Source organism: Chiroxiphia lanceolata, chromosome Z, assembly GCF_009829145.1.
Source record: "Chiroxiphia lanceolata isolate bChiLan1 chromosome Z, bChiLan1.pri, whole genome shotgun sequence".
NCBI classification, from domain to species: Eukaryota; Metazoa; Chordata; class Aves; order Passeriformes; family Pipridae; genus Chiroxiphia; species Chiroxiphia lanceolata.
Genome location: NC_045671.1, coordinates 14,497,120 through 14,524,385, shown reverse-complemented (window position 1 = coordinate 14,524,385; position 27,266 = coordinate 14,497,120). Strand labels below are relative to the sequence as shown.

General features: G+C 37.7%; 1 protein-coding gene across 1 annotated transcript in view; it reads right to left on the bottom strand.

The window, feature by feature from the left end:
• The window catches only part of NDUFS4 (NADH:ubiquinone oxidoreductase subunit S4), a 47,318-nt gene extending 40,261 nt beyond the window's left edge, over positions 1-7,057 (bottom strand). The window contains exon 1 of the mRNA XM_032674812.1: positions 6,900-7,057. Coding sequence (XP_032530703.1) covers positions 6,900-6,985 — 86 coding nt within the window. The 5' untranslated portion in view covers positions 6,986-7,057. The remainder of the gene's footprint in view (positions 1-6,899) is intronic.
• Positions 7,058-27,266: the final 20,209 nt, after the last annotated feature.

The window sequence follows — 27,266 nt, the reverse complement described above, 5'->3', positions numbered from 1 at the left end:
ATCCAGTGTATCGCCATGAGGACAAAAACATGGGTAAAACATATAAAACATTAAGCTCTTAAGTATTATACAAATTACTGAAATTATTAGTATAAAAGAAGACTTTGTTTTAAACTTGTTTTTTCTTAAAAACTATTTGGGAGCAGGTTCATGCTTCCCTGCTAACTATATAAGCCTCTCAGTAATTCAGTCTCTTAAAACAGTAATTTTCATCAAATACAGATGAGTTAAACCTGCTGAACAGTATATATTAAACCTCCATCACTAAAGCAAATTTTATTATTTTGCTAACATAGATTAGAAATTCTATCTATTGACAGCTGGCATTTGAATTCTCCTTCCTCACATATTCACGTGACATTTCACAATCTTACTATTAAATTATTTATTTGACAAAAAATGTGCTTCAACTCACTGCAACAAGTTCTACACATATATTTCTCAAACTTCAAGATATCAAATATTTGGTATTAGGAAATACCAACATGAAAGCCTTTTCCATAAAGAATGTTTGGTGGATTGTCTTGAAAACAAAGTGTCATTTTCAAACGCAGTATCAGAATCTATTTTAAATAGTTTAGTCCCTGAAGGAAAGTATATGTCCTTCTGTTTTAGGATACTATTGGCAACAAACTTCACCACTACCCTCCATAGCTTTTTTGGGGTTTTGTTTGTTTTTTGTTTTGGTGCAGTTTTGGGGTTTTATTTGTATCTCCACTCCCCTTCAAATCTTCAAAGGAGAATGAAGATTATTAGGTTCTCAAATTAGTATATTTTTGAAAAAAATTGTTATTGCATGTAATAATGCCTTTTTAAAGATATGCCAAACTTTAGGTAAGCAACCTACAGTTCTGAGCCCACAATGACTAGTTGCCACAGAGCTGGTTAGAAGAATTTACAGCTGTTTTAGTGGAGAAGTAAGCCCATTGCTTGTTATCTTTCAAAACAAATATACCTTAAATATCTGTCTTTTTGTCTCTGTTAAACCTTCACTTGCTGAAGACCGTTAACTCCTCCCTCTTCGGGTTTCTAATCCCAAAAGTAAAGGAACTGAATGTAATTAAAATAAGACACTCAAAGTTATATGCCCAGTAACTAACAGCAATTTAAGAAGCTTTACCAGGAACATGTTGCTGTCATGATGCCTGCTCCACTTACTTCTCTATAATTACATTAGAAAAACGGCCATCTCCAGAACAATGCACCTCTTCCTTGCCCCCATTCTCAATCTTTGGCTGTCCCATCCTTTTCCCTTTCTGCCCCTCTTACCTGCACAGCTTTCTACCTGTCCTCTTCATCACAGAGACCAATACTGAAAGTACTTCAACTTTACAGGAACTTCAACATTACAGGAATCCCACACAGCTTTAAGAACTAGAATGATCTTGATCTGAGCTCACTACTAAACTACGACATATAGTATTTCACTTTTTCATTGTGACAGAATTCACATTGACAGCAACATCCTATTGCTCCCATGTTCCATTACATCCAACATTCTTGTGACTTCATGGAGGCCTTCCAAAGCTTGTTTTTTCTATTTCAAAGGAGCATTCCTACACCCCGCTTCCTATAATGCCAAACAGAGAAGGCAAAAGCAGGAAATCTAAGATACCTAAGATACCATTCCAGTTCACCAGAGTCACTCTGACATCCTAATAACGGTGAATATTCATGAACAACACAAAAGCCCAGAATAAGACAGTATGTTGTCCTGTTGCAACTATTCAAGTCATGGTAGATTAGCAACTTTGAGATCCTACATAAAGGACTGCAAGAGGGCTCAAATCATCCTACTTGTCAGAAATATCCTCTTCTCTCCCTCAAAGTACGCAAAATTGATAGGGAAAGAGGGCCTTTCTTCACGACAGCCAGACACCAGGTTGTCATCAAAGGACCTGTGACTGCAACACATAACCAGTGATGCTGCTTTCAAGCCACTGTGAACATGCAAGATTTGGCACCCAGACTCCCTCTTTACCACAAAATAACTATTTGAACAATGTGGACAGAGTCAAAGGGAATGGATTTTAAATGAATTAAACACTTAGACATACGAAACACCTACTCCCAAACCACTGCTTGAGGGTGCCTATAAGATCAGACAAACACTCAGTGCTGCCTGGAGTCTTGTTTTTTAAACTGATGCCTGTTAAGTGTACAAACTGCAGCAGATTTCATCTTTTTCTCCACTTGTCTATGTCCATTTGTCTCTCCACATCTTTCATCTTGAGCCTGCTCCAACTCTCCATTTCACCACAATTTCATGTCCAAAAAACACGCTGGAATTTCATTCCAGATTTCAGTTGTGCTACTGTGTTGTAAGTTAGTGTGATTCACTGTAGTTTCTCTGATATATACTAAAAACAAAACAGATAGTCAAGATAAAATGGTAAAATTCCAGCCAAATACGTATTTTAAAAGGTCTTTTTCCTCTGTGAATAACCAAAATGAAACTACCTATAAACACCACTTACACAGCAAAAGCAAGACTGCAAAAAACTTCTTCACCTGGTGTTATCTTCAAATTTTATTCCAAGCACTCTATGCAGATGATACATCTCACTGGAAATAATTTTAACAACATTCAATTCTACAGAACTATGGTTTTTATTAATGAAAACTGAAACTTCTGATGTGAAACTTCTGAACCTAACACCACCACACACACTCTCTTATATTGTGTGGAGTAATGTAAGTAAGAGACACGCATTACAGGTGGATGAAGTAATAAGTAATACAACCGCTGCAACATGCTACTTATTCCAAACTTGACAAACATCTCACACTGGCTAGCACTAACACTGGCCAAATTGTGCTTCTATTAACCAGGTTCAGTGAGAGGTTTGTTCATCTTCATACAGCTCTCTGTACTACGCAGATCTAGCTCTGGGAAGTCTACTAAGCTCTGTTTTAATGCATGACTTGGTAGGGACATGCAACGAAAACCTCAACATTATTTGAGGAAAGGAAAAAAAAAACAAACCAAACAATAAGACAAAAGAGTAAGCTAATTATCTTGAAGTAATTTTTTTTTAAAATGTTAATAAACACTGTCTCTACTTTTCAGGAAAGGACAAGATAAAAAATTACATTTTTTTGCTATGTTTTATAAGTTCTTTATTTTGCAACATAAAAATGTCTTCCTCTTTTTTTACTGTGGGGGTAGCTTGCTTAAATAGACATTAACTGAAAACTGAGACTTATATGGCATTCCAGGTTTCCTCAGTTTCTTGAGTATGAATTGAATAACAGGCTCTGTACTACATAAGTGTCCATAATTATCTGCTTTCATAACCTCAGGGATCTGTTTATGATAAACTAGCAAAACATTTGCTATTATACTCAGAGTCTTTAAACAGAATTACAAGAGGAAGGTAACATATTTTAGAGAACCACCTGAAAAATGACATGAAAAATCCATTATCATGAAATGTGGAGAGCACGTTGTCAGGTATTACACCTGCACACACAAAATATTCTGCTTCTGGAACAGAAATTAATATCTCCATATTCTGATTGCAGATATAAAGGGCTTTATATTGTGATATAAAGGGCTTCTCTGACATACTGGTGGTTTTGAAACAAACATCTGATTCCCAGGACAGCAGAAATTTCTTTGAAGTTTCTTTTCCCAGCTTCACCTGTCTGTATTTTCTAACACAAGAAAACACTGCAGTTTTTAGGTCAAACTCCAGAGAGCGTGTTCAACATAATTTCAAGCTCCTGAAACCTTGATAGATCTTACAACATGAAAGCTTAAAAATGTGACTTAAGCTAAGGATGCACTTTCGCTTTCTGAATGAGCTCAAGCCAGGTGCTGATGCCTACTAGGCTCACCACCAGATAAAATGAGGGGCTCAGTAACCACTGCACAACTGATTTAAAACAGGCACTCAGAACTTCATAAAAATACAAGGAATGTTGCTGCACGTTCTCTTAACTTTGGACCAAACACTTATTCCCATTTTGCGTTACCAGTCACCAGTTTATAATCAGCAGGCAGCTTGGGCATGCATATGTTAAAGTGCTTAAACATGTACTGAAAAATCAGTGTTAGAAGATGTCATAAAATTTCTAAGAACCAAATACTGCTCATGAAAATCAGAACGGAATTTCTCTTGCAACTCTTGAAAAGTGATCTTGGGAATTCTTTTCAAAATCAGAGGGAAGATATATTATTATTGAATTGAAGTTCTGAAAACTGGAGAGGTATGAGAAGTTTCACATGCAAAAATCAGAAAAAAAAACCCCACTGCAAATAAAACTATATCTTGAAGGTTTAAAATTTAATCCTACAATGTTCAAACAATAAGCAGCTATATTCCCCTCATAACCTAATTTAGGCAAATAACATGCAACTGTAACTTAACAAAGTTTTACCAACCAAACCTTACTCTGAATTTAAGTAAACAAAAGCAAACTGTTGAAGCAATGTAAGAATCATTCAAATGCCCTCACAGTTGACAAATCCAGCATCTTCTTTAGTCATGTCCTAAGAACAGCGACCATTTTTATTGTTAGTAATTCTAATGGCTTTATTTACTTTATTTTCTTTAAGACCTACATCTAGCATACTGGTATAGTACATTCTTTCTACAGTTTGACAAATACATAGATTACTCCAGTAATAAATTAGACAGACAAATACTTTAAATATACTCTGAAACAAAGAAGCTACTTGTACCAAACTGTATCTGTCAAAATACTTTTCTGAAAGTAAACCAGTATTTCTGGATCCATATATCCAATTGCAAGATATGCTGCAAATCACTAGCTTTTGGACACTTGCTGATCATTATAACTGGAAAATAAGTAGTTTGTAGAGTAAGATTCAACTGTGTGAGGTTGGGAGATGTGAGACACTAAAGCTGGAAATGGGACTTATAAACTGCCAAACTTTGAGGCATCTATTTGTACACTGAAATTTATCTAGATTTCTGGTAAAATACAAGCAATTACATGCTCCCTAAGAAAGGTTATGGTATCTAACAAAGGAAAACAAACCCAGCGTTGGCTTACAAGAAGTAAGACAAAGCACAAAAGCAAGATACGCGCTTTCTCCCATGCAATTCCATCTAATTTTATTACCCCACTGTGAGTAAAGGAAGACATCTTGAATTTATAATGTAGAGCCCTAAATGCTTTTCTGTAATTATGTACACTGATTCTCACTTGCAAGGAGGGAGACTACAGAGGCTGGTTAAGAATTCTTTTCATACAAAACAGTAGTGGACAAGAGGAAAGATGTTAAGTTTCACGCCTATTTAATCAAGAAAATAATTACTTTACAAAAATTATGCAATGACTGACAGCTGCCACCATTCCTTCATAGTGCCAAGAGTACTTTACTTTGAAATGTTGTTTCCTCAATCCACAAAAAACTTTATTCTCCCTCTTCCAACAAGCAATGACTGCAAAGCTGTGTAAAACTTGAAGTAAGACAAACTCATAATGTTCTTCTCTCCTGCTTCTCCAAGAAACCCCCTGATTCATGATAAGGCCACTCTCCTATGGAATGTGAAGCATAAGTTCCATTCCCTCTCAGGCCTGGAGTATTTTCAACATCCCTCTTACTAAAAGCAGTAAGGGACACTAATTCTTCTACTTCCTCTGTGGCACGGAAGGAACCTAAGGTACCGTTTCAAAAAAGAAATCCCTACTTAGGAGTTCCTACCTCACATTTCCATGCTGTTCATACCCACCCCTGCTACACCCTACTATCTTTTCTGAAATAACTACTTCAACACAGAGTGGTAAAACTTTAAAACAAACGAACAGAATTATTTTTAACCCGAATCACTTGACTGACCCAATTTACCACATGGCACAGGCAGCAGTTCTGTCAAAACCAGAGAGATGGGCAAAAACAAGCAGTCGAACACAAACAGCAAATTTCTGCATTAGCATACAGGAATTACAAACTTCATACTCACAGATTCGACAGCATATTTAGGAGACTGAGACCTAACTTTCAATGCCATAAAACAGGTCCCATTTTAAAAAGGAGAAGCTAGAAGGAATTAATGGGACAATGAGAGCACAAAAATGTCAAAAAATAATATGGTTATACTTCTTTTTTCTCTATGTGTGCATATATAGCTTTCTCTGTGTTTATATATACACACACACACACATACATGTATAAAGACCCCCACAGATTTAAATAAAATTACTGAAACTAACTTGTGTTTATATGTAGAGACCCAAGTAACACTGAAAAGCAAACCCTCCAAATCACAGTTAATGGCATTGAACTACTTTATTTCTTGCTGTCAGAAGGGAGCCTTACAGAAGCCTAAGTCCTGTGAGATGCACAGCAGGAAACATACGCATGCATCTTCGACTGCAGGTTAGGTCATGTACTGGCCTTTTAACACACACCTCTGCATTAAAGAAACAAACAACAATGAGCCACCAAAAACTATACACCTATTTTCAGCATTATTTTTAGGAGATCAGTGAAGAAATAGCTATGCACCCCAATAAAGAGGTAACGTATTTGGAGAAGGGGGTAAAGAGGAAAGGCTACAAGGTAGAGAACAGGACAGTGGGGTGCAAATCTCGGAGAAGAGCTGCTGTCGAGGGGAGGCTCCTCGGCAATGAGGCCCTGTCACCAGCTCTCGACCTCCGGGCGCCGCAAGGACACTGGGCGGGCGGTCACCGCTAGCCGGGCGGCAAGGACACTCACGGGCAGACCCAGACACGCAAAGCCAGACACGGACAGACACGCAGGAAGACTCTGCCCCTCGCCCGCCTGGCCGCCCCCCGCCCGCGGCCCGGCCCTGCGCAGCACCCCCGGCCCGGCACGGCCGGGGACGGGCTCCTCCGGCCCCCAGGGGCACTGGGCCGCCGCGGTGCCTGCCGTGTGGGCGGCGGGGCGGCCGCGTTGCCGTTACCTGGGCGGCGGCGGGCGGGCCGCGGCCGCACCGCTCCAGGCGAGGAGGCGCCTCAGGGCCGCTGACATTGAGAGAGACAGCGCCATGACGCTGAGCGGAGCCGCTGCGAGACGGCAGCGCCGCAGGGACAAACCTCCTCCGCCCCGGCAGGAAACGCGAAGGCGAGGCCGGAAAGAAGCGGTGGGAGGGGCGAACGGGGAAGGGGACGGGGACAGGGACTGGGAGGCATGGAGAGAGGGCTGGGCAGAAGCAGGAGGCACAAGGGCTGCTGGCACGGAGGGAGGCCAGGCCTGATACCCTGAGCCCCTGGGAGGAGCCGTTCACGTGTTTTGGGCACAGACACCGCTTTTCCTCAGCCACACGTTTGTGAGAGAAACATTTGGTGGCAGCTTTGGTTGTGGCACCATCTTCTTTATGGGTACACACTGAAAGATGGGAAATTTAGGTTAGATGTTAGGAAGAAACTCTTTACTGTGAGGGTGGCGAGACACTGGAACAGGTTGCCCAGGGAAGTTGTGGATGCCTCAACCCTGGTGCTGTTCAAGACCAGGTTGGATAAAGCCTTGAGCAGTCTGGTCTAGTGGGAGATGTCCCTGCCCATCATATGGGCATTGGGACTAGATGATCTTTAGCGTCCATTCCAACCCCTTAATAATTAATTCTGTCATTCTATGATTCTCAATGGCAGGGGACAAGCCCAAGGGAGGGTAGATGTCTGGACTGGCTGGTGACTCCTGGGCACGGGTGTCCCCAGTGCCTGGAGACCTCCTGCCTGGGAATGGGGGCGGGGGGAGGGATGTGGAGACAAGTATTTCTCGCCCCATTCTTTCCCATTATTTTTCACAGACAAAATGGTGCACTCTGTACAAAGACATGGAAGCACTGTTTTTAAAATACTTCTTAGTCTCTTACATACTTTCAGGAGCTCTGTTCTGTTTTGAAAACAATTCCGGCCTTATTTCCTTTATTCAAGCAAGGAAGGCTAGCAACACCCCATGTCTCTTAGAGTTGTATTTTTAATACATTAACCATCATGTGTTCTGTTCATGGCTAGGCTTCGTGAACAAAGGTTTGGGAAAGGCTCTATCCACATTTGTTACAAGCACGCTGGTGGCTAAAGAGGCCAATAGGAGATAGACATACCTGATTGCAAAAGGCACACCAGAAAGACTCCTTAGGTGGTATATTCTGCAAGACACGGTTCTTTCTGCGCTGTCTTTTCTCCTCGAGAGTGATCCTGCGTGCTTTCTCAAAAGCATCAGCAATGTTATAGATGGTGTGCCTCCAGACCTCCCAATTGGAGGCCAGAGTAGACCAGTTATGGTGGTCAATATGGCCAAGGCTGAGATGTTGTTTCAGGGAGTTCTTGTATCTTCTCTTCGGGGCTCCTCTCTTGCGGCAGCTGGTGGCAAGTTCACCGTAAAGCAAGATCTTAGGGAGGCGGTGGTCCTTCATCCTGGAGACGTGCCCTGCCCATCGCAGCTGTGTTCTCAGCAACATGGCCTCAATACTTGTGACTGCTGCTTGTTCTAGAACAGATGTATTGGTCACAAATCTGACCAGTGGATGTTTAGGATTGTACGGAGACAGCGTTGATGGAAGCGTTCTAGGAGACGCAGGTGGTGGCGGTAGATGACTCATGATTCAGAACCATATAAAAGAGTAGACAGCATTAATCATGAACAGCAAGTAAATAACAGTACTTAGGCCCTGGAAGAATTACAGTGCTGTGGACATGGTTAAAGAAGAGAGGTTGCTATAAATCAAGAGTCAAGTATGATTATGTTCAGTGCCAAAAGCTCAAATGAAGTTTCCAAAAACACATGATGTTAACAGTAGGATCTGCAACATTGTGAAGTACTGAAAAGGTTTTGGTTCTGGGGGTGAAAAAAGATGGTATCCCCAAAATTACTCTAATTTTCTTTGTCTTAAAAATCTGATGACATTTTCAAAAAAAGCTTAGATAAATTTTCGGCTTCGATTTTACTGAAAAACTGAAAAAATATTTAGAAGTTTGTTAAAGAAAGGATAAAAAGTGATGTCATTCCAACTGGAGGAAAACCCTGTTGGTTTTGACTAACTGTTTATGTGTTCCTCCAGGAGAAGCAAGTCTTGCTCTCAGTTTTGACAGAACAGTTTGACAGGGTCAGATACAAAAATTCTGCACAAGCAAGTAAATTCAGTATTTTCGTGCCCTAAATAAAGGGAAATGGAAAAATAGTTCTAATGAAATGCTAAACAAACTTTCAGCAAATGTCTTCGACACTATCAAATCAACAGAGCATTAGTTTCCAATGAGAACAAACAAACAACAGCCTTGTATTATGTAATTCTAGTGAAATGCCAGACCTAGAGCCATTACTTCATAGTCTTTTTATTAGGTAACTGCAAGTCATGCTATTCAAACTTTCCACTCTATATATGTAATTTTCTATGCTTTCTTCCCATTGAATATTTCCGAATTATGGGAAAATGAAAGTATATACTTCCTTTCTCTTTCAAAACAACAACAATGCTGCAGAAAAAGAAGAAAAGGGAAAAATCTGTCTGGACAGTATAATACAGAGACCCAATAATGACAGTGATTTATGAATTTGTTGGGTTTTACAGACAGGACCATTTAAAATTAATTTTTCAATCATTAGTGAATATGTTCAAAGTCAGCTGTAATAAGACAGACAACAGGAGTAATCTTGTAGCAATGATGAATTGAAACGGCTTATATGGGATTGGGGTGGCTTTTGTTAAGTGCAGGTGGCAAATGCTCCAAACTTTTGAACTTACCAGCTTTTCTCCAGGGAGTTTGAGAGAAACAGTTGAAAAACTGTTTCCCAAAGTTTTCTGTGATTTTTTTTTTTCCAGCTGTATCGGTTATCAGATGCACATTACCTGACACTAGAACTTCGGTCACATGCAGATAAGACATAGTGAGAATATCTGCGTCTCACAAAATTCATTAATTTTTCTCTCTCGTCTAAAGCCTTTGTCCAATAGGTGACTGATGACAGTATTCACACCAACTCAGATTTACTAATCTAATCCAAACTTTTCTCTTTTTTGGTGCTTTAGCAAGGAGAAATTTCTGGAAGCAGAGGAACAGTTTATAGCTGTTCAAAGGCACCAGTGGTTCAGTGAAGCTCGTTGCCCTTGAGGGCTCCATTGTAAACAGAGGTAAATTGTCTGTGTCTTTCTGCTTTGTACCAGCTGGCAGATTATCGTAGTTCAGTTGAAGATCTTTTGGGTAGATCCAGCTTTGTGTCTGTCTTCCATTGTCAGACATGGTATCAGTGGTTTGGGCAGCACGTGAAGGCTCCTATATTTCACATGACCCAGTTCTTTGAACTTCTACTCTCCCTGCTACCTCTTCTGTGGGTGGGGGAAGCACAGAGGTAGCCCACAGCAGCTGGAATTTGAAGATGCCACCTTATTAACTGAATGTGTCAAAGGAGGGTGCCAAATTCAGGAGCTGCCTTTGGCAGCAGAGACGGGATGGTCCTGTGCTAGATCACAGCTTATGGGTTCGAGTATGTGCAAGTGAATGTGCTGCTAATTGCTAGCACAGTCCCTGGAACCGCTTTGACCCTGACCAATTAGCACCATCCCGAACAATGTCTGAGCACAGTCTGGGAACAAGTGTGGGCCTGGGACTGTTCCTAATAAGCCGTGTGGATGAGGCCATTCTGGGTTTTAGGTTGTTTTTTTTGGAGTAGGGAAGAAGAGGAGAAAGACTTTAGCTCCACGGATGTGCGCGGTGCCACGTAAGCTGAGCTGCATCAGGGTTACAAAAGGATCCTTACGGTGTTTGTTTACTAATTTAAAAGTAACCGTAGCATTTGTTGATCAAGTATTATTGTATAGTAGTCACAAAATCATGAGGGACTATTACGAGACAAATAACCATAGCTCTCCAGGGACAGCATTTGTGACAATTCCAAGCACACAGTTTACCGTGAAATTAATATGCACCAACAGTCTGTTGCAGTCTGGTGCCTGAGAAAGGGAGAGACATGAATTTTTCTGTCTCCCACTACTTCCAGGAGTTAATAAGAAGACCTGTAAAATACTCCTACATAGGCTGAATGTATACTGTTTTATCTGCTTGGCTTAAATTTGTGTAAATGTATTCACCCATATAATACAACACCTTTTTTAATCGTCATGTCTTAGGTTAAACTACTGAATTTGTGTGCACAGCAGTTTTAGAAAATGAAGTGTTAAATGCCATATTCCCCAAAATAATTCAATGCATCAATTTTTGAGGTGACTGCAGAAGTATCATTCCAAGTCAATACTTTCACAAAGGCTTAAACTTTTCATTCATAATTCTGGCTGCAAGCTGATCTTCTGTCACTGATATACTGTGAAACACTGTCCCTCAAGACTGAAATAGTTCATGTGCCAACACTTATTGTGCTGTACAGTATGCTCACAGTTCCTATTGTCTCACTCTATGAGAAAATTTATTAGCTTAACTATGCAGAGTTAGAATCATAGTCTTTCTTCAGATATGTGAGAATTGGAGAAGAAAATTTAACCTTTTACTTTTTTCCTGCAGGACTGAAGTTGCATAGCTTTACTCCATGCCCAAGCAAATCAGTTCTGGTATAAATAAATTCATAGTCTCAAATGAACTACAGTTAACAATGAAAAGCAGAACTTGGGAGCTATTCCTTAATGTATTGTTGCTTTGAATTAGTTTGTTTTCTTCTGGGTGGCATACAGGAACTATGTAGGAAACAATAGCATCACTCTCAATGATCTCAACAGTCTAATGCGGTGAAGAACTGATAGAAAAGGGATACAACATACAAGAGAGTTGATTTTACTGGCTATAGCTGTATGTATTCCCAGTTCCATTTTGCTTGTTGGTTGCATTGATTTTACATACAGAAACTATAATTTCAGTGTTGAATATCTCTCAGGTTCTGACTGTTTGGACATTCAAGCATGACAACTTAGCATACACTAAGTAATTCACATTAAATAACTCACATAGGACCGAAATTTAGTTTTTAAAATACTGTGTTTTGGTTTGAAAATTTCATTTTGAAAAGTTTATCTTTGTAAAGAGCTTCCTCTGTAAGTAGTCATTCTTTTGGCTTCATTCTGTTCAAAATAATTTATTTTACTGATGAAATATCAGCTGCACTTATGCTTGCAGGTTTTTTTCTTTTAGCATTTGCAGTGGGACAGAGACCTATGTAGTCCTTTGCAAACCATACCATGCTTTAGGAGTCAGGGTAAATTTAATCGCAGAATTTTCCTCAAATGTAAGTTTCTGCATTAAAAGATGAGTTAGCATAAGAACATGATGTTTTGGGATTTTAGTATTTATTTACATTCTCTATATGGCAGGCAGGTTGGTAAGGTAGCTGAAGGTATTCTCAAAGTCTGTTTGATTGCATATGAGATGTAAAGTGCAGTTGGAGCTGTCTGGATTTAATTTCCACCCCTCACCCCCCCTTTGGTACGGGGGAAGAAAATATCTCAGCTCATACAGGAGAAAAAAATTAAAACCAGGCATAGTCAGCCCCATTGTAAGCTTCACATGCAATCAAACGCCCTCACAGGGAAACTCCCCTTCCTGGCTGCATTACTGCCACTGGTGAAACACAATTTAAAAAAAAAAAATCACTTTTTATACTCACTGCTTTCAAGTTAGACATTGACATGTGAACCAAAATCTTCTTTTTAACTATTGCCCGGGAGGCCACCAAAGAATCCCAGCTGACCCCCTGCCATCAGAGTGAGTGATGGTCGGCTGCTGGTGTTGCAGCTCACTTCCCCCAGGCTGCCACCCTGAGAGATCCCACCGTCTACCGTTGGTGTGAGTGACATTAGCCCACTGGGCTTTGAAAACACTTTTCAGGTCGGTCACTGTGGAGAGAGAGCTTCCTCCACATACACCATCAGGGTGAGTGACGTCAGGCCACTGGGATTTAAAATACAGACCCTCAGGCTTGCTAAGCTGACACTGCTGAGAAAACTGCTTTTATTGTTGTACATCAGCAGGGACCTCTTTTTCTTTTTTTGCATTGTTTACTTAGAAGCCAGCCTCCCTGTTCCCCGACTCCCACCCCAGACAATTATTAACATCTGTAGGATAATTTCTATGTCTTCTTTCTCTCTTTTTTGGAAAAAAAAAAAAAACAAACAACCAAATCTGGAGGTAAAGCAGATTGTAGTCATTGAATTTTTATAGCCATCTGCTTTCTCATACGATTGTTGAAAGATCCTAGGTTGTTCTTAGTGGAAGAGTCTTAGAATAATAAAAGGACAACAGTTCTTAGAGATTCTAGTCCTTTAAGCTGTCCAGGTCAGACACTCCTTGATTGATAATGATAGACATTCTTCTTTCTTAGCTTTTCCTGAGGTTCCTGGAAAATTAAGATTTCAGGAAATGTTTCCCTCCAGTGTTGACAGAGTAAGACTTCAGCTGGTCCTTGGCCTTACAGTTCATGCTGCAAAAAATAAAAGACTTCTCTGTCACCAACCATTATAGAAGTCTATAACAGACATTTTGCATAGGTTTTGAATCCTAAATTCAAATGATGAGATTTTAGGAGCTTTGTGAAATAATGCATGGTAGTTAGGATAAAAAAAAAAACACCTAAACTAGTTAAAATGGAATAAAAGAATTTTAAATCACCGTTCTGTAATATTGCTGGAAACACTATATTATGTAATAGGATGTAGTGCAGTAGAAGTACCAGTTTTCTGAACTCTATTTCCCTTTCATTCAAAATTAAGAAATTTTTCTTGATATATCACTGAAAAGTAGTGATTTATTTATATCTATGGAATATGTATTCTATATAAATGTACTATAGTTCTGTATTCTATCTAGTTTTGTATCTGTTTATGCTCTATATATCCCATATATCTATAAGATTTACATTTATAGGTAAAGAATCCTAATTCCTTATAAAACAGGAATCATCGGTAAGTTAAAATAAATATACACATTTAAAAATTTATGAAAATAAATTCCGAGAAACGTTGCTTGGTTAACTATTAATTTATTTAAAGGTATAGAATTGTCTTGAAACCAACATTTTTTGTGTGATTTGTGACTTTATTTTCTTTTCTTTGCTCTGTGCAATTTGAAGCTCGTCTCTCACTGATCTGAATTTCATTTGGATTCATAAACTCATTCTGTAGTCAGTTTTCATAAGAGACAGTGTGCAGAGTACCACTGCTCTTTACGAGAAATTTTATCACTTCAAATTTTATCACTTCTCTTATCCGCCCATTTTTTGACTGGCATCAGCTACAGGTAGATACTGAATGACTCTAGTTTCATTGAAGGGAGAGGCTTCTTAATTTTTTTTTGAGAGATTAGCAGGAAATTATTGAAAGTATGTAATAAAAATGTATGTTAATGAAGTAACGGTGTAATCCCATAAAATATATTTGAAAAGAATTTGCTTTAGCCTTATGAAAACTGAAATATAGAACAGAAATATATTAACAGTGCAATGCTAGATCAGGCTGAGGTCCTTTCATGTTAGCATGAAAGCATAGTTACCACTACAAGATGCTTCTGAGGACACTGGAGGCAAGGATGACATTCAGTCTTCCAAACCGAAGTTCTTATCTGAAGTAATATCCTTGAACTTTACAGTTTCTCCTACTAAAAAGAGTACTTTCAACGTTTGAATGAGCTTGATAATACTCTGTGGTAGTGAAAACCACAAGCTGGTTAGATGTTGTGTGGGATTTTTTAAACTATTGTCCTAAGTCTTGAATAAGCTCCACCTCTCTTTTCTATAAACAAGACTTTTAAGGCCAAATGCTTGTTTCCACACCATGCAAACTGAAGCAAGGATTGGACCCCAGCAGTTCAGAACCACAGACAAGATTGGGGATCAAGCTGCTGTGCCATAAAGTTTGCAAGATATTTTAAAGAGTGCTCTTTCTTTTTCTTCTTGGCACAGCAATCTGTATATGATTTGCTCTTGTGCGCCTGTTTTCTTGACCAGACTGAAGAAAGCACTACTGCTAATTGTCTTTGTGCTGTTCTCAGGAGTTCACATGTGGCTCCCAGCATGCTGGTGTGCAGGCTTTCATGCTACTACCATATCCCAACCAGCTCTCCTGTCTAACATCATCTGGGAAAGGGCATTATATATTCAGTGCTGTGCAGCTTCGGAATCCCCCTGCCATGGAAATCCCCAGGTCAAAAGACTGACCATGCTATCTATACCTTGTGTGAGGATAGATGCATTTGTCACATACCTAACATTGAAAATCAGTCTGTTCAGAAATGAGAAGTGGGCCTTAAATGTAATGAGTTTGTTAAATAAAAATAAAAAGATAGGTTCCCTCCAGACATTTGTGCCTTTCTGGTTTACTCACTTTTTATATTCAAATTATCCTACATAACCATGTACATTATTTTGGATCTTCACTGTAAAATGAAAATTAAGTTTTCTCTTAAGTGCACAGCTTGAGAGTCTAAGATTCACAAGAGCTGCCAGAAAGTCTGCAGTATCTGTAACTGTCCATATAGAAATGAAAGATATAACAACTGGAATCTGAAATCAAGAGACTGCAAAAAGGAAGGCAACAACCCAGTTGGGTTATACTTGCTTCGGCTCTGACTACTTTGTATAAGAAGTACAAGTTTTGTATCTGTCTGCCTTATGCACTGGCATGCTGGATCTGGAAGAGACCATATATATATTTCTGAACCTTCTGTATTTGGATGAAAGACATAAAAACCTTCTACTATAATGCAGTATGCCATATAGTACTTTAAATTTTAATTGTGACCATCACTGTTAACTGCACCAGGAATGTTGATTTTGGTGATACAGTTAGTTTCTGCAAAAAGGATTGTGATGCCAGGAAAAGAATATGATTTCTGTAAAGCAGTTGGTGGAATTCCTTAAGGATTAATGAATCTGTTTCCATGGAAGTAAGTTAGCGAAATATATATTGGCAGAATATTTTCTAGAAAGAATACTTAGAAAATGTCCAGAAAAATATTCCAGAGAATATGCTAAAGAAAGTGCTGATTTTACTCAGTACACTGGTGAAGGAACAGTATACCCTCCTAAAATAATCCCCAGTCAGGTGATGTACTGTAGGAATTTTTTTTTTTTTGATACAGCTGTTTGGCAATGGTAGCTTTACCTTGCCCACCACAATTTGACCAAATGTGCTATTATTTTTATGAATTAAGGCACCTGATTGCTTATGACAATATTTCTCTCTTTTCTTGTCTAAGTGACTTTGTGTAAACTCTTTTTGACTGTTTAAATCACAGTGACACCGGTGATGCAAATAATTTTTCCGCTTGCTATGATACTATACCCTGTGTAAAACTAATTACAAAAAATGAAGTTCTGAAAAAGATTGCCTGCTTGCATAGATTGGTTCTAAAGACCTGAGCTCTGTTTTGTCGCCAGTAGTGTATACAGTTAATTACAAGTTTATCATTCTGGTAGTCATGCGATTTCTATTGCATACCACATTTTGTCTTGACAAGTCTGAACAGTGCTGTAAATTAGTAATTTCACTAATTTGCATCACCTAATTAAATAAAATTAGGACTACAAATGCCACAAAATTTCTACTTAGAAGAAATAGTTATGGTCTTGATTTTAAAGAGTATAGCTTGATGTGTTACCTAGTCAAACACTAGCATCTAAAAGTGAAACGATAAAATTTTTGTAGGCCTGTTTAAACATCTGGTGAGAGTGAGATTTTGCCACTAAAAGGCTTAGCATGTTAGTACGCTTGCCACTATCAGCCACTCAGCTGCAGGACAGGCTACTGTCATACTGAGGAACAGATGACTTACATCCAACAGAAAAGTGGCAAAGCAAAAGTGACATTAATTGCCTGTCAAATGAAAAGGAACTATTATTTTGCAATAAATAATTTAAATTCAAACAATCCCCTAAGCATATAATTGTAATAGAAAATAGTTTATGTAGTCCTTTTTTAATTTGGGGTCACTTTTTATTCCATTTTCTGTGACATTTTCTTGACTAAATTGTTGTGGTTTTAATTTAATATCAGATTTGGTTTTCACTGAAGATAGTTGCATTGCAACACAAGGAAAAACCACAGAAATAAATTCGTATTTCATCTGAAACAAATCTTTTAGACACAAATGGGTCTTTTCCACCCTACAGTTCATTGTTCCTGGTGAGTTTAATTTTAACTAATAAAAATAGCAAAGTCATTCATACTTTTGCCTTTTGACTCAGATATAAACATGTCAAGATTAAATTGAAGAGGATCTAGCTCATCCTTGTGTTGTGAAAGCAAGGCTCTTTCATACAAACGGCTTAGGATCATTACTTTTTCTCTTCCTGATCTAAAGTGAACCAGTTAAGTGTTCGGTAGATTAACTGACTTGTGAAATTACCTCATCTGGGTTCTTTTCTAATTTTATGTATTTATTTATTATTCATTTCCTTGCCTTTATTCCCACTTTTTTTTTTTGGCCTCTAAGCCTTACATTAGCAATTACCTTTCTTTGAGTGTTTTTTTAAAAATTCATTTCAGAAAAATTATCTCATTCCATGAAGAAAGTGGAAACAAGTTTAAATGAGAGAGATTTCATCAAAAAGACTTGTGATCCCTGTTGTCTGTGTATTTTTCATGTCAATTTTGAAAGTGCAATTGAAAAACCCCTTCTTTTAGACTACTTTTCTCATATATTTTCCATTTTACACCATTGAAGTGCAGTGGAAAAACAGACAGAAAACTAATACTGTGATTTAAGTTAATTTCCCACCCCCCCATCTCATAAACAACAGGCTAAATACTACTATGTTCTCATATTTCTTTCTTTGTACTTTACTTGCCATGTGAGATAGTGGAGACCCTCTTTCTCATTTTCTATTTTCTTCATAAGAAGTGAAGGGTAGTAATATTACAAGAGGGTAGTAAATTCCTTGTACACATGTACATGCCACTGATCACAGAAATTGTGACTAAAATGACAGATACAATAAGTCTTCTTCAGAGTCTTTTGTTAGTTCAGATTTAGGTCACAAAGTGTATTTTCCAGGCTGTCATTCTAAGAGGAGCTAGTCTGATAACATAAATGTTGTATTCGCTTTTTCAGAATATTGGCTTTGTAGCAGCATTGAATTAGGAGTTTTCAGAACTTTTGCAGTGTTCCTAACAATCCACATTAAGACATAAAAAATAATTTTTAAACAGTTTCCTGCTCAAATCCTCTGCCCATGTTTCCATATGGTTTCATTTTAATGCCTGTGAATCCATACTTCTATTATTGCTTGCCCCCTTTTACTGGAATTCACTGGAGGAAAGTGCTATTAGGGTTTTCCTCTTGCGGAAGAGGATAGTCATTCTGAAAAGAGAGCATAAGATGAAATAAAAGAGTACATTTATGAACAAAATGGACATAATAATAGAGGTTTGCCAATGAATCTTTGTGGTCTAGAGAGGATCACTGGCATTCTCATTGAGAACAAAGGGTCTCACAAAAAAAATTAAGACATTAGCAACATTTTCTAGGAGCATAAATTTTGTCTTATGTCTCATATCTCTGATGAATCTTAGAAATGGCCAAAGAATTTATTCGCAAAGAGTATTTTTTGTTCAGGTATGTAACAACTGTATAAGTAGTATCTGACAGATTCAGACAATTTAAAGGCACTTCTTTAGGTCCATGTTTAGATACTTGATGTATTGCTAATTGATAACACCATATTCAAAAAAAAGTGCATTTTGAGCAGATTTTAAGGCAAAAAACTTTATAATATTGACGCATATATGTTTAAAACCCAGGTCTAATTTTAATACTGATGTTACATAGAGTCCTTCATGCATTCAACTGAGACATTCATGGCCCTAAAGAAATTTGGAATTTATAATATACTTCACTGAACTGAGGCCTTCAAATCCAATGACCTCTAAAAACCACCTTCAAACAACTAGCAAAGAACTAAAAAAAAAAAAAGTATAACTTTCTGAGGAAGCTTTAAATAAAGCTTGTTATATTTTTCTTCTTGGATAAAAACAAATGCAAACTTATGCAGTGACTTGAAATATCCCCTTAATTAAAAAACTTGAAATTTGCACTTCAGAAGACAACTAGAATCCTGAAGTACAGTAAACATAGAGAAGGAATTTTCCCTTTTACTAGTTTTCTGTCTTTAAGAGCACAAGTGACAGTGTTGAAACTTGTTTTTACTTGTTTTTGAATTTCAGTTTCTAGGCATATTTCTTGAAAAATGTCCAAGTTATGAAGTCCATACACAACATTCACAATTTCTGTAGTTTTATAATGAGCAATATTTGATTTGCCAACAGAAAAATTATATATCCAGCGAAACTCCAGTATTTTCAACACTGATACTAAAATTTGTTTAAACATTACTGGTTTGCTACAGGGACTTTCAGGTAAGCCTATATAAATTACTTTGAATTTTGTGTAGAATAATTATCTTTATGACCTTCTGCTTCACTAAATCCTTCAGTCTCTATGGTCTCCCTACAAAGGCAAAGCCCGTGTTTCTTTCCTATATTCATTCTGGTTTGACTGTTGTCTCATCAGGATAAAAACTTTCTATCACAACCTGGAATTCTGTATTTAAACTCTTTTCATGAATGTTTTAAAGGTTTTGCAATGATAGCTTCTCAACATGAAGAACTGGAACAAAAAATAAATTTTAATAGGAAGTTGTTGAATGCAGGTTATTGTGCTTGTAAATCATATTTCTAGAAACAGTGGCAAGGTGTGTTGTTCTTTTTAATCAAGAATATATAGGATCTGAAAGGGATCTTTTAGCACACCCTATCTCCTCCTATTTTAGGCAACATATAACCTTCCATCTGAAGATGATCTGGGCTAATTTTGCCCCATTGCTCCTTATAGAAATCTGTTGGAGAGCTTCAGTGCTCTTTCTATCCTGTTGTAGATTTGTGTTTGACTTGACATTCATTCATATCACACTGTTGTCTTGTATCATTTTTAGTTGTTCTTCAGTCTGGAATCTTATTCTTTTTTCTCTTGTAACTAGGGATTTAATCATTGTCATACAGTTATTTCTAGGTTGTATCTGTGTCTTGATCCCCCCGTGTATCCTAATGTTTGCTATCAACATGTGTATACTTGGATTTTGTTTCAAGCTAAAGTTGACAAATATATTAAACAGTATGTTTAAGAAACACTCTGGTGGGATACTTAATTTCTCAGGACTACTTGTGATTATCTAATTTTTCCTCCTTTTAGCCTTTTTTTTTTTTTTTTGCCTGTCTTATCATTCTTCCAGTAATCCCCACCACTTTCTTCTAGTATAACTAAGACTTTCCTTTATGGTGTCATAACATAATTTTTGCTGATGCCCAAGTGGATTATCTCTGTTTCATTTTTTTATGTGAAACTATATTGGGTTTTTTAAAATAAATGCAATGCTATGTCTGATCAGAGGTTGTCATTACAGATATTAATCTTATCTATAGGGCAGCCTTACGGAACCTGAAGCTTTTCCTTCCAGGTCTTTAAGACCAAGAATTACAAGCTAGAGTTTTCCCAGAATGGCATTTGTTTCTGCTGTTGGCTATGTCAACCAGCTGAAATACGTATGTCAGAAATTAAAGGTTGCTTACTAATGGAAAAATACAGCATTGGAATGTCTAAAACTGTAAGTATCAGTGAAAGTTTAAATACTTTCATGCAAAAATAAGCTCCAAACTCAGACTTCCTAGGAAATGTTTTTATTGGAAGTTGATTCTAGCCTAGTCCAATTTTCTTCTTGTTTTTGTATTATTCATTCCCTTTTTGACAACTCACCAAGTCATGCTATTTTCTGGCATAGGTCATCCTCCTTTTTATAGCAAAAGTAGGTGGAGAGGAGTCAGTAGAAAGAAATCACAAAAGGTCCTTTATATTTCCGTATTATCCTACCTAAATATTTTCAACATCCTGGGCAGCTGATGTCCGTATCACCAGATCCTAATGATAGGTTTCCAGAATTAGAATACAATTACCATGTAACCTGTCCAAAGATTACTTGAAGACCTCTTGCAAGCTTCTACAGCAACTAAAATCCTATAGGTTTATGGATTATGACTGCAAAATAGTACAAAAAATGGTCCCTGGTAAATAGCAGGATAGTTGTAGTAATCATTCAGAACTTCCATCTATTTAGTCTTAATTTTTATGTATATTTTTGCATATGTGTTACATTTTATGTTTTTTAAAGGGCATAATTTCTAGGGATGTATGTGATTTCCCTAGTAAAGCACTAATTGACTGTATCTTGTAAGTGTGTACAAGCAGTCTAGATATCTTGATGGAAGTAGAGATGATGTAAAAAAAGGCAACTGGGCCACAAATTTGCATGTCAGCAGGAAAACAGAACAGTGTTTTCTTTCTCTATGCATAGACCAAGTAAGTGAGATAAAAATTTAACTTTCAGATGATAACAAGATCATTTCTTGACAGATGTCTTTAGTTGCAGTTAGGTCTGATGGATTAATTACTGAATCTTAGCAGATCGCCCTGCTAAAATTAGCCTTAGAAGTGCAACAGTCACTATTCTGTAGTTTTCTTGTGCCTTTCTCACTGCTTACCTTTAGGTTGCTAAAGCCTGGATTTCACTTTTACCAAGACTGATAGTCCACATCCTTTGCCTAGAAATCTGTGTTAAAATCATAAAAGTACTGGTGGCTATCTGAGACTCTCAAACTGTTCTGCCCAAGACAGAATGCTCTTCCAATAAAAAAATTAGAGAGTTCATCTTATTGTAAGGGGAAAAAAATGGATCTTCAGAAGAACACCGGACTTTGCACACACAAAAAGGAGTACAGCTCTTACAGTTGTAGGAGTATTACTGCACTGAGCTCCTGGGCTAACCTGGATGCTCAAATCAGGTGCAGATTTCTCCAGTTGGCATTGATGTGGAGGCTCAGAAGCTGTAGTGTCACTACTTTCTGCTTTGTTTTTTTTTCACCTCAGTGAATCAACTAGTACCGGCTAACTAAGCCTGTAAAATCCTAATGGAGGCAATGCAGTTATCATACTGCTCTGAAATATGAAGGTAATAGCCTTGACTCTGCTTAGTTACCTCCGGAAAACTAGAACACTTTTTCTCCATGAGGATGCTACAAGCAGATATCTTTTAATTAATTACCTGTAAAATCACCTTTCTGGAATTAAAAAGAATAAAAAAGGCACATAAGCATCTGTGGTTTAACTCCTCTTATTTACTTCCTAGGACTAGTAGTTCATTTGGCTATTTTAATATGACTTATTGTCATGCATTCTTTTTTCTTTTTTTTTTCTGTCTTTTGCTAATGTATTTTGATATTTGCTTTAACCTTGAAAAAATTCTGTGATCCTTTCTAAAGCAGAACTTCATGATTTATTTTTTTTCAGTAGGTTAGATAACTTGTTCTCATGCAGACAGATTAGTGACATAGAAGAAAGGAAATGTGAATTATCTGCCCACGTCCCATAGTTTAGATAACATCTCAGACTGAGCTGTGCACCTGGGATATTCCTAGTAATACCAAGAACCCATGAGGTGTGTCCAATGGCACTTAATTCCTTCTTATTTCTTACTTTAATCTGCCTAGCTATGTTTCTATAGACAGTAGCTCTTTAAGAATGAAAGAAATTATTCTATGCAATTTTTTACTGAGAGTGTCTTTGCTCTTGGAGTAACGTGTTGATTCCATGCACCATTGACACTGTATTATGTAGTTCATTACTCAGAATATCAAGACAGAATTGCCTAATAAGAGGAGCATAAGACAAGATGATTTGCATAGCTAAGTTGAACTTCAGAGTTTGCATTTCTGAGCAGGAGAAAACGCCAAGATTCCATAAGGCAACTACTTATTCCAAATCTGGCATTTCTCCTATTCAGAAAAACAGATTGTGAAGTTCACTCAAGTTACTGAAATCAATCCATTTTTTCCCGAGTATTTTAATAATATGCCCGTTTTCTGTTACTAGTGTCTGGCTTGTACACTATTTGCATATTAAGATATTAATTGAGTATATTCACTTAAATTCTCTCCTGATTCTCCAAGAAAAATCTCAGTGAAATATTTAAAGGAATAAGGAACATAGACAGGTTGATACATGCATGCCTTCACTGGAGAATTAAGATGAGTATCGTGCACAGCTCATTTGTGGCTTTGTCTTATGTCATTCCATCACTTGCAAGTTATACAAGTAATTTCTAGAACCATATAAATAAGGTCTTTCACACAGACACTGTGTAAACCTGACTTGAAGGTTGTGCCTGTATTAATGAATAAAATGGACTAAGGATTATTCTTTGTTCCTGAAGCTAACTGGGATGGCAAGCCCTGTGTCCATATGGCTAGCTCTTTTGCCCTCCTGACTGTAATCTTGTTGGGGATGATCCTTGGCCTGTGTGAATCCTTGAAATACAACTTTGAATTGTGAAAGAGAGGTAGCTGCCCTGAGCCAAAACTATGCCAGGAACCTTGATAACCATTTCATGCTACTCTCACACACTCATGCTGTGACTCTGCTGAGCTTATCAGGTACAGTGTTATCAGAAAAATTTATTGTATCCCTACCTATCTTAGGTTACTATCCAGGATCCCTTTCTAGCTCTGTAGCTTAAGCCCCAGCTCAGCTCTCTGTACTGCACTCAGTAGCTTAGGGATACTTGCCTTCACAGAAGGGCTGGAAGGGCAAAAATCACCTCCTTCCCCAGCCTAGATTTACTTTTTGGCAGCAGTGCTGCTTTATAACCTGGGGAGAGGAAAAAATTACTGTAATGGTGGATCTGTGAAACCGTCCTCACGAGCAACAGTTACGCACCCTCTACTTTGTTGAGCGACTTGTTCCCCGATTGGAGGCTTTAAACAAAGATATCATCTGTAATCTGCAGGTTTTGTGAAACTCAAGGAAGCTTTGAGGATTCAGTGCACATTACAGTGTAGCCAATCTGCCTTAGACAGACAGCAGATAAAGTGATTGTATGTGCAAGTAATGACATTCGTTTGGTTTCAATATCCAAATAGTTTGTGCAAGCATTTTTCCATAAGTTGTTGAAAAACTGACTTTAAATAGTTTGCTTTTCATTAGAAAAGATTAAAATTTCACAGTGACAGACAAATTCAACTCTTCTTCTTCTGGGGATCGCATATGTCAAAATATTATGGTTTTTTTTTCTTTTATTTATCATCATCAGAACAAAGAGTGAGAACATAGGATCTGGGCTCGATACATGCTCTTGAATATTTTACAAGACTATAATAAAAGATTATTTGATATGCTTTTGTATGATTTGCAACTGCAGTGAAAAACAGCCATTAAAACTTTATAAGCAGCTGTGGCTACTTGTTCCTGAGAAAAATCAAATTCTAAATGACAACTTGGTTTCTGTTGTTCTTCAGAAGATAGTGTATTTAAGTCTGGTCTGTACTTACCACCTTAATACATTTTAGTGACACAATTATGTTTGCTAGCAGCATGATTTTTTAAATTTTTTTTTTTCACAATAAATCTTCTTCACACTACCTTTCCATAGATGTAGATATGATGACATTCTTGCTGAGGATGTGACTCTTGCATCACTGCCAGAAGGAAGATATACCTTTAAAACAAGTTTAAGCGAGAATTACCATTTCTAGATGAGGAGAATGATTGGCCTATGTGGGACTAATAAAAGGAGGTGTTCTTAAATGCAGATAAGACTTGAGTTTCACAGACACAGAATGCTTCTGAATAAATAAAGTCCTCTCTGCTTGGCAGCAGCCTTGCCGACCCTTTTGATTTTACCACGTTTTTCAATACTCATTTTTGTTTTGTTTGTTACAATCCTCATGTTTTTTCATAAAATTATCGCTTAGAAGTCTGTGCTTCATAGTAGCCTATATTTCTAGTATTCATACTTGTGGAGAAAAAGCTTGCAAGTGGTTTCACAATCCCCAGTTCTAATACAGCAAATGGAAGGATCTGAAATGTGTAGTATTTTAAAATATGGTAAGCTTTAAATAAATTTCCTTCTTTCTGAGACCTCCCCTTTTCATTTTTTTAATAATGACTTCTATAAATTTTATTTGTCTCAGTTGATTTGAAATGTTTGTATCTCATGTACCGAAATGTTCAAGCAAAAATTTTAAAAATGTGATTTTTAATAGGGTTGCATACATTAGAAGAGCATGTTTTTCAGATTCAGGGACTTCTGCTCAGAACTGTAGTTGTTTTCTCTTTGGAAACTGGTTACAGTAGGTACACTTGTCTTTTTTAGATATGTCTTGTGAACTAAAACTTGGGAGTTGAACTCTGTACTGAGTACCAGTTATTAACATTAACAAGTAGATTTGGAACAAATTTCTCGATACCCCAGAAGATACCCCACAATTTTGTTAAGATAAACAGTGTCTGTGAGCCTCCTCAGATGTAGTATCAAGAAGGGGTTTTCTGCCTGTTTGTGACTGTACACATCTGTTAATTCAGAGATCTAAATGTGAAATCCAGCACTCAGGGACACCAGGTGGATATCTGATACTCTCTGAGGAACCTGGGCTTCATAAACTATTCTGTGGATTATTCACAGCCATGCATTTTTGCCTGCTTGTGACATAAAAAATATGGATGAAATATTTGTATCAATAATTAATCCTGGTATAAATCAATACAAATTACTAATAAATGAGAAACAGAGACATGTTGCTGCCAAAAATCAGCTGTTAATGCCTCTTTACTTACTGAAATAGTATGCTGCATATCACAAATGTTCTATTAATAACTACAAAATATTTCTCTAGGTGAAAGTCAGGAATATTCTCCAGCTCTACTGTGAAAGCTGCAGTCATAGCACAGAATAATTTTAGATTGGAATAAATGTTCACAGAGCATGAGAAATAAGGAGATGCAACTCTTTACGTCTACATTTCATGATTTTTCAGAAATACTTACGTGACCTAGGAGCCTAAGGGCTCAATTCACTTGTCTACTCATAGGGATCTTGTTCTATTTAAAACTTATTAGTGTATCATAAGCTTCCTTTTGGGGTGTAAGAAATTACACTGGAGCTATGGAAATACTGTCTCATTTGAGTACAGCAGCTGGAGACCAACAAGGATATTCTGTGGTGCCTGAAATGGCACTAGATGAATGTCTACTAGTAACTAAACCTTCAACCCTCACAGTACAGGCTGAATTCAAGCTTAGGATCTGTTCTTGAAGAACATATCTGTACCACTGCTTCTAAAGAATGGTGTCAGACTTCAGAGTAGCTCTCCCTTTCTATTCAGTATGCTTTCTCAACATAGTAACTCTTTCTTAGCCAAACATACTTGCTCCTTGACCAAAGATCATGCAGGTGGTGAGGTACAAACCCCACCTGCCCTGGTAACACTGCAGAATTCGATAAAACCCAAAAACCCCACAAAGATGACCTGGTGGTGTGATCGCACTCCTGAAAAATGGCAGAAGTGTGTGTGATTTCTTCTGGCCAAGGATTGTGAGGAAAGTGCTCTAATCTGTGGACTGTAGCTATCAATGGATATTTTACAGAAAATGGTAGGTATTTCTTCACTACGTTAAGGACCTGATCTTTTCAAGATGTAGCACTCAAAATTCTGAATTTAATTCTCAAATGTACCTGAGACCTTTACTTGAATCTGGCAGTAAATCAGTCAGAAATCAGACTTAAGTTTCTGAGAAATATAGACAGTGTTAAAAACTTTTTCCCTCAGCAGTGATTAAACATACCATCCATGTAGGAGTCTCACCTCATAGCACAACATCAGTGCTTCCCAAAGTTTTCCCTTGGCAATCCTACTTCCAGGGTCACAACCCCACTTTCATTTTTACTTCCAGGCTTTTGGGCCCCAAGTGGGGTCATGACCCTAACTTGGGAACTGCTCTATAACACATTGAAAAAATTAACATACCAGCCAGTAAATACATCAGCAAAACAAGCCCATCCAGTCTGCACAAGACCCTGCGCTGTCTGCCATCCCTAGGGGCCTTACCTATTAAACATGGGTTAAAAAAGTAGATACCATGTATCTACTTGCAAGCTCACATACTGCTCTGTGTATTTGTTACCATTGTCTTGTAGTCTTTTGTGCTATTTAGCTAAGTTTGGTGTTGACAAATATGTGCTAACACTTCTGAAAATATGGCCCTCTTCTTGATCATTCATATGTTGGAGGTGCTGGTTAGATTTATTATTTGCATATAATAGAGTTCACAGTTACTGTGTGTCAGAAACAAGATCTGGAAAGCCTACTGTTCCCACAGCTGGAGCAGTACATACACATCTGCTAAAACTGCAGTGTAAATTGTAATGTCCTTAGCAATTAATTACTTACACTGTATTCTATTGATTCTCCCCCTCCTTAACTTCTACTGGTCTTTACCTTCTTCTCTTTTCT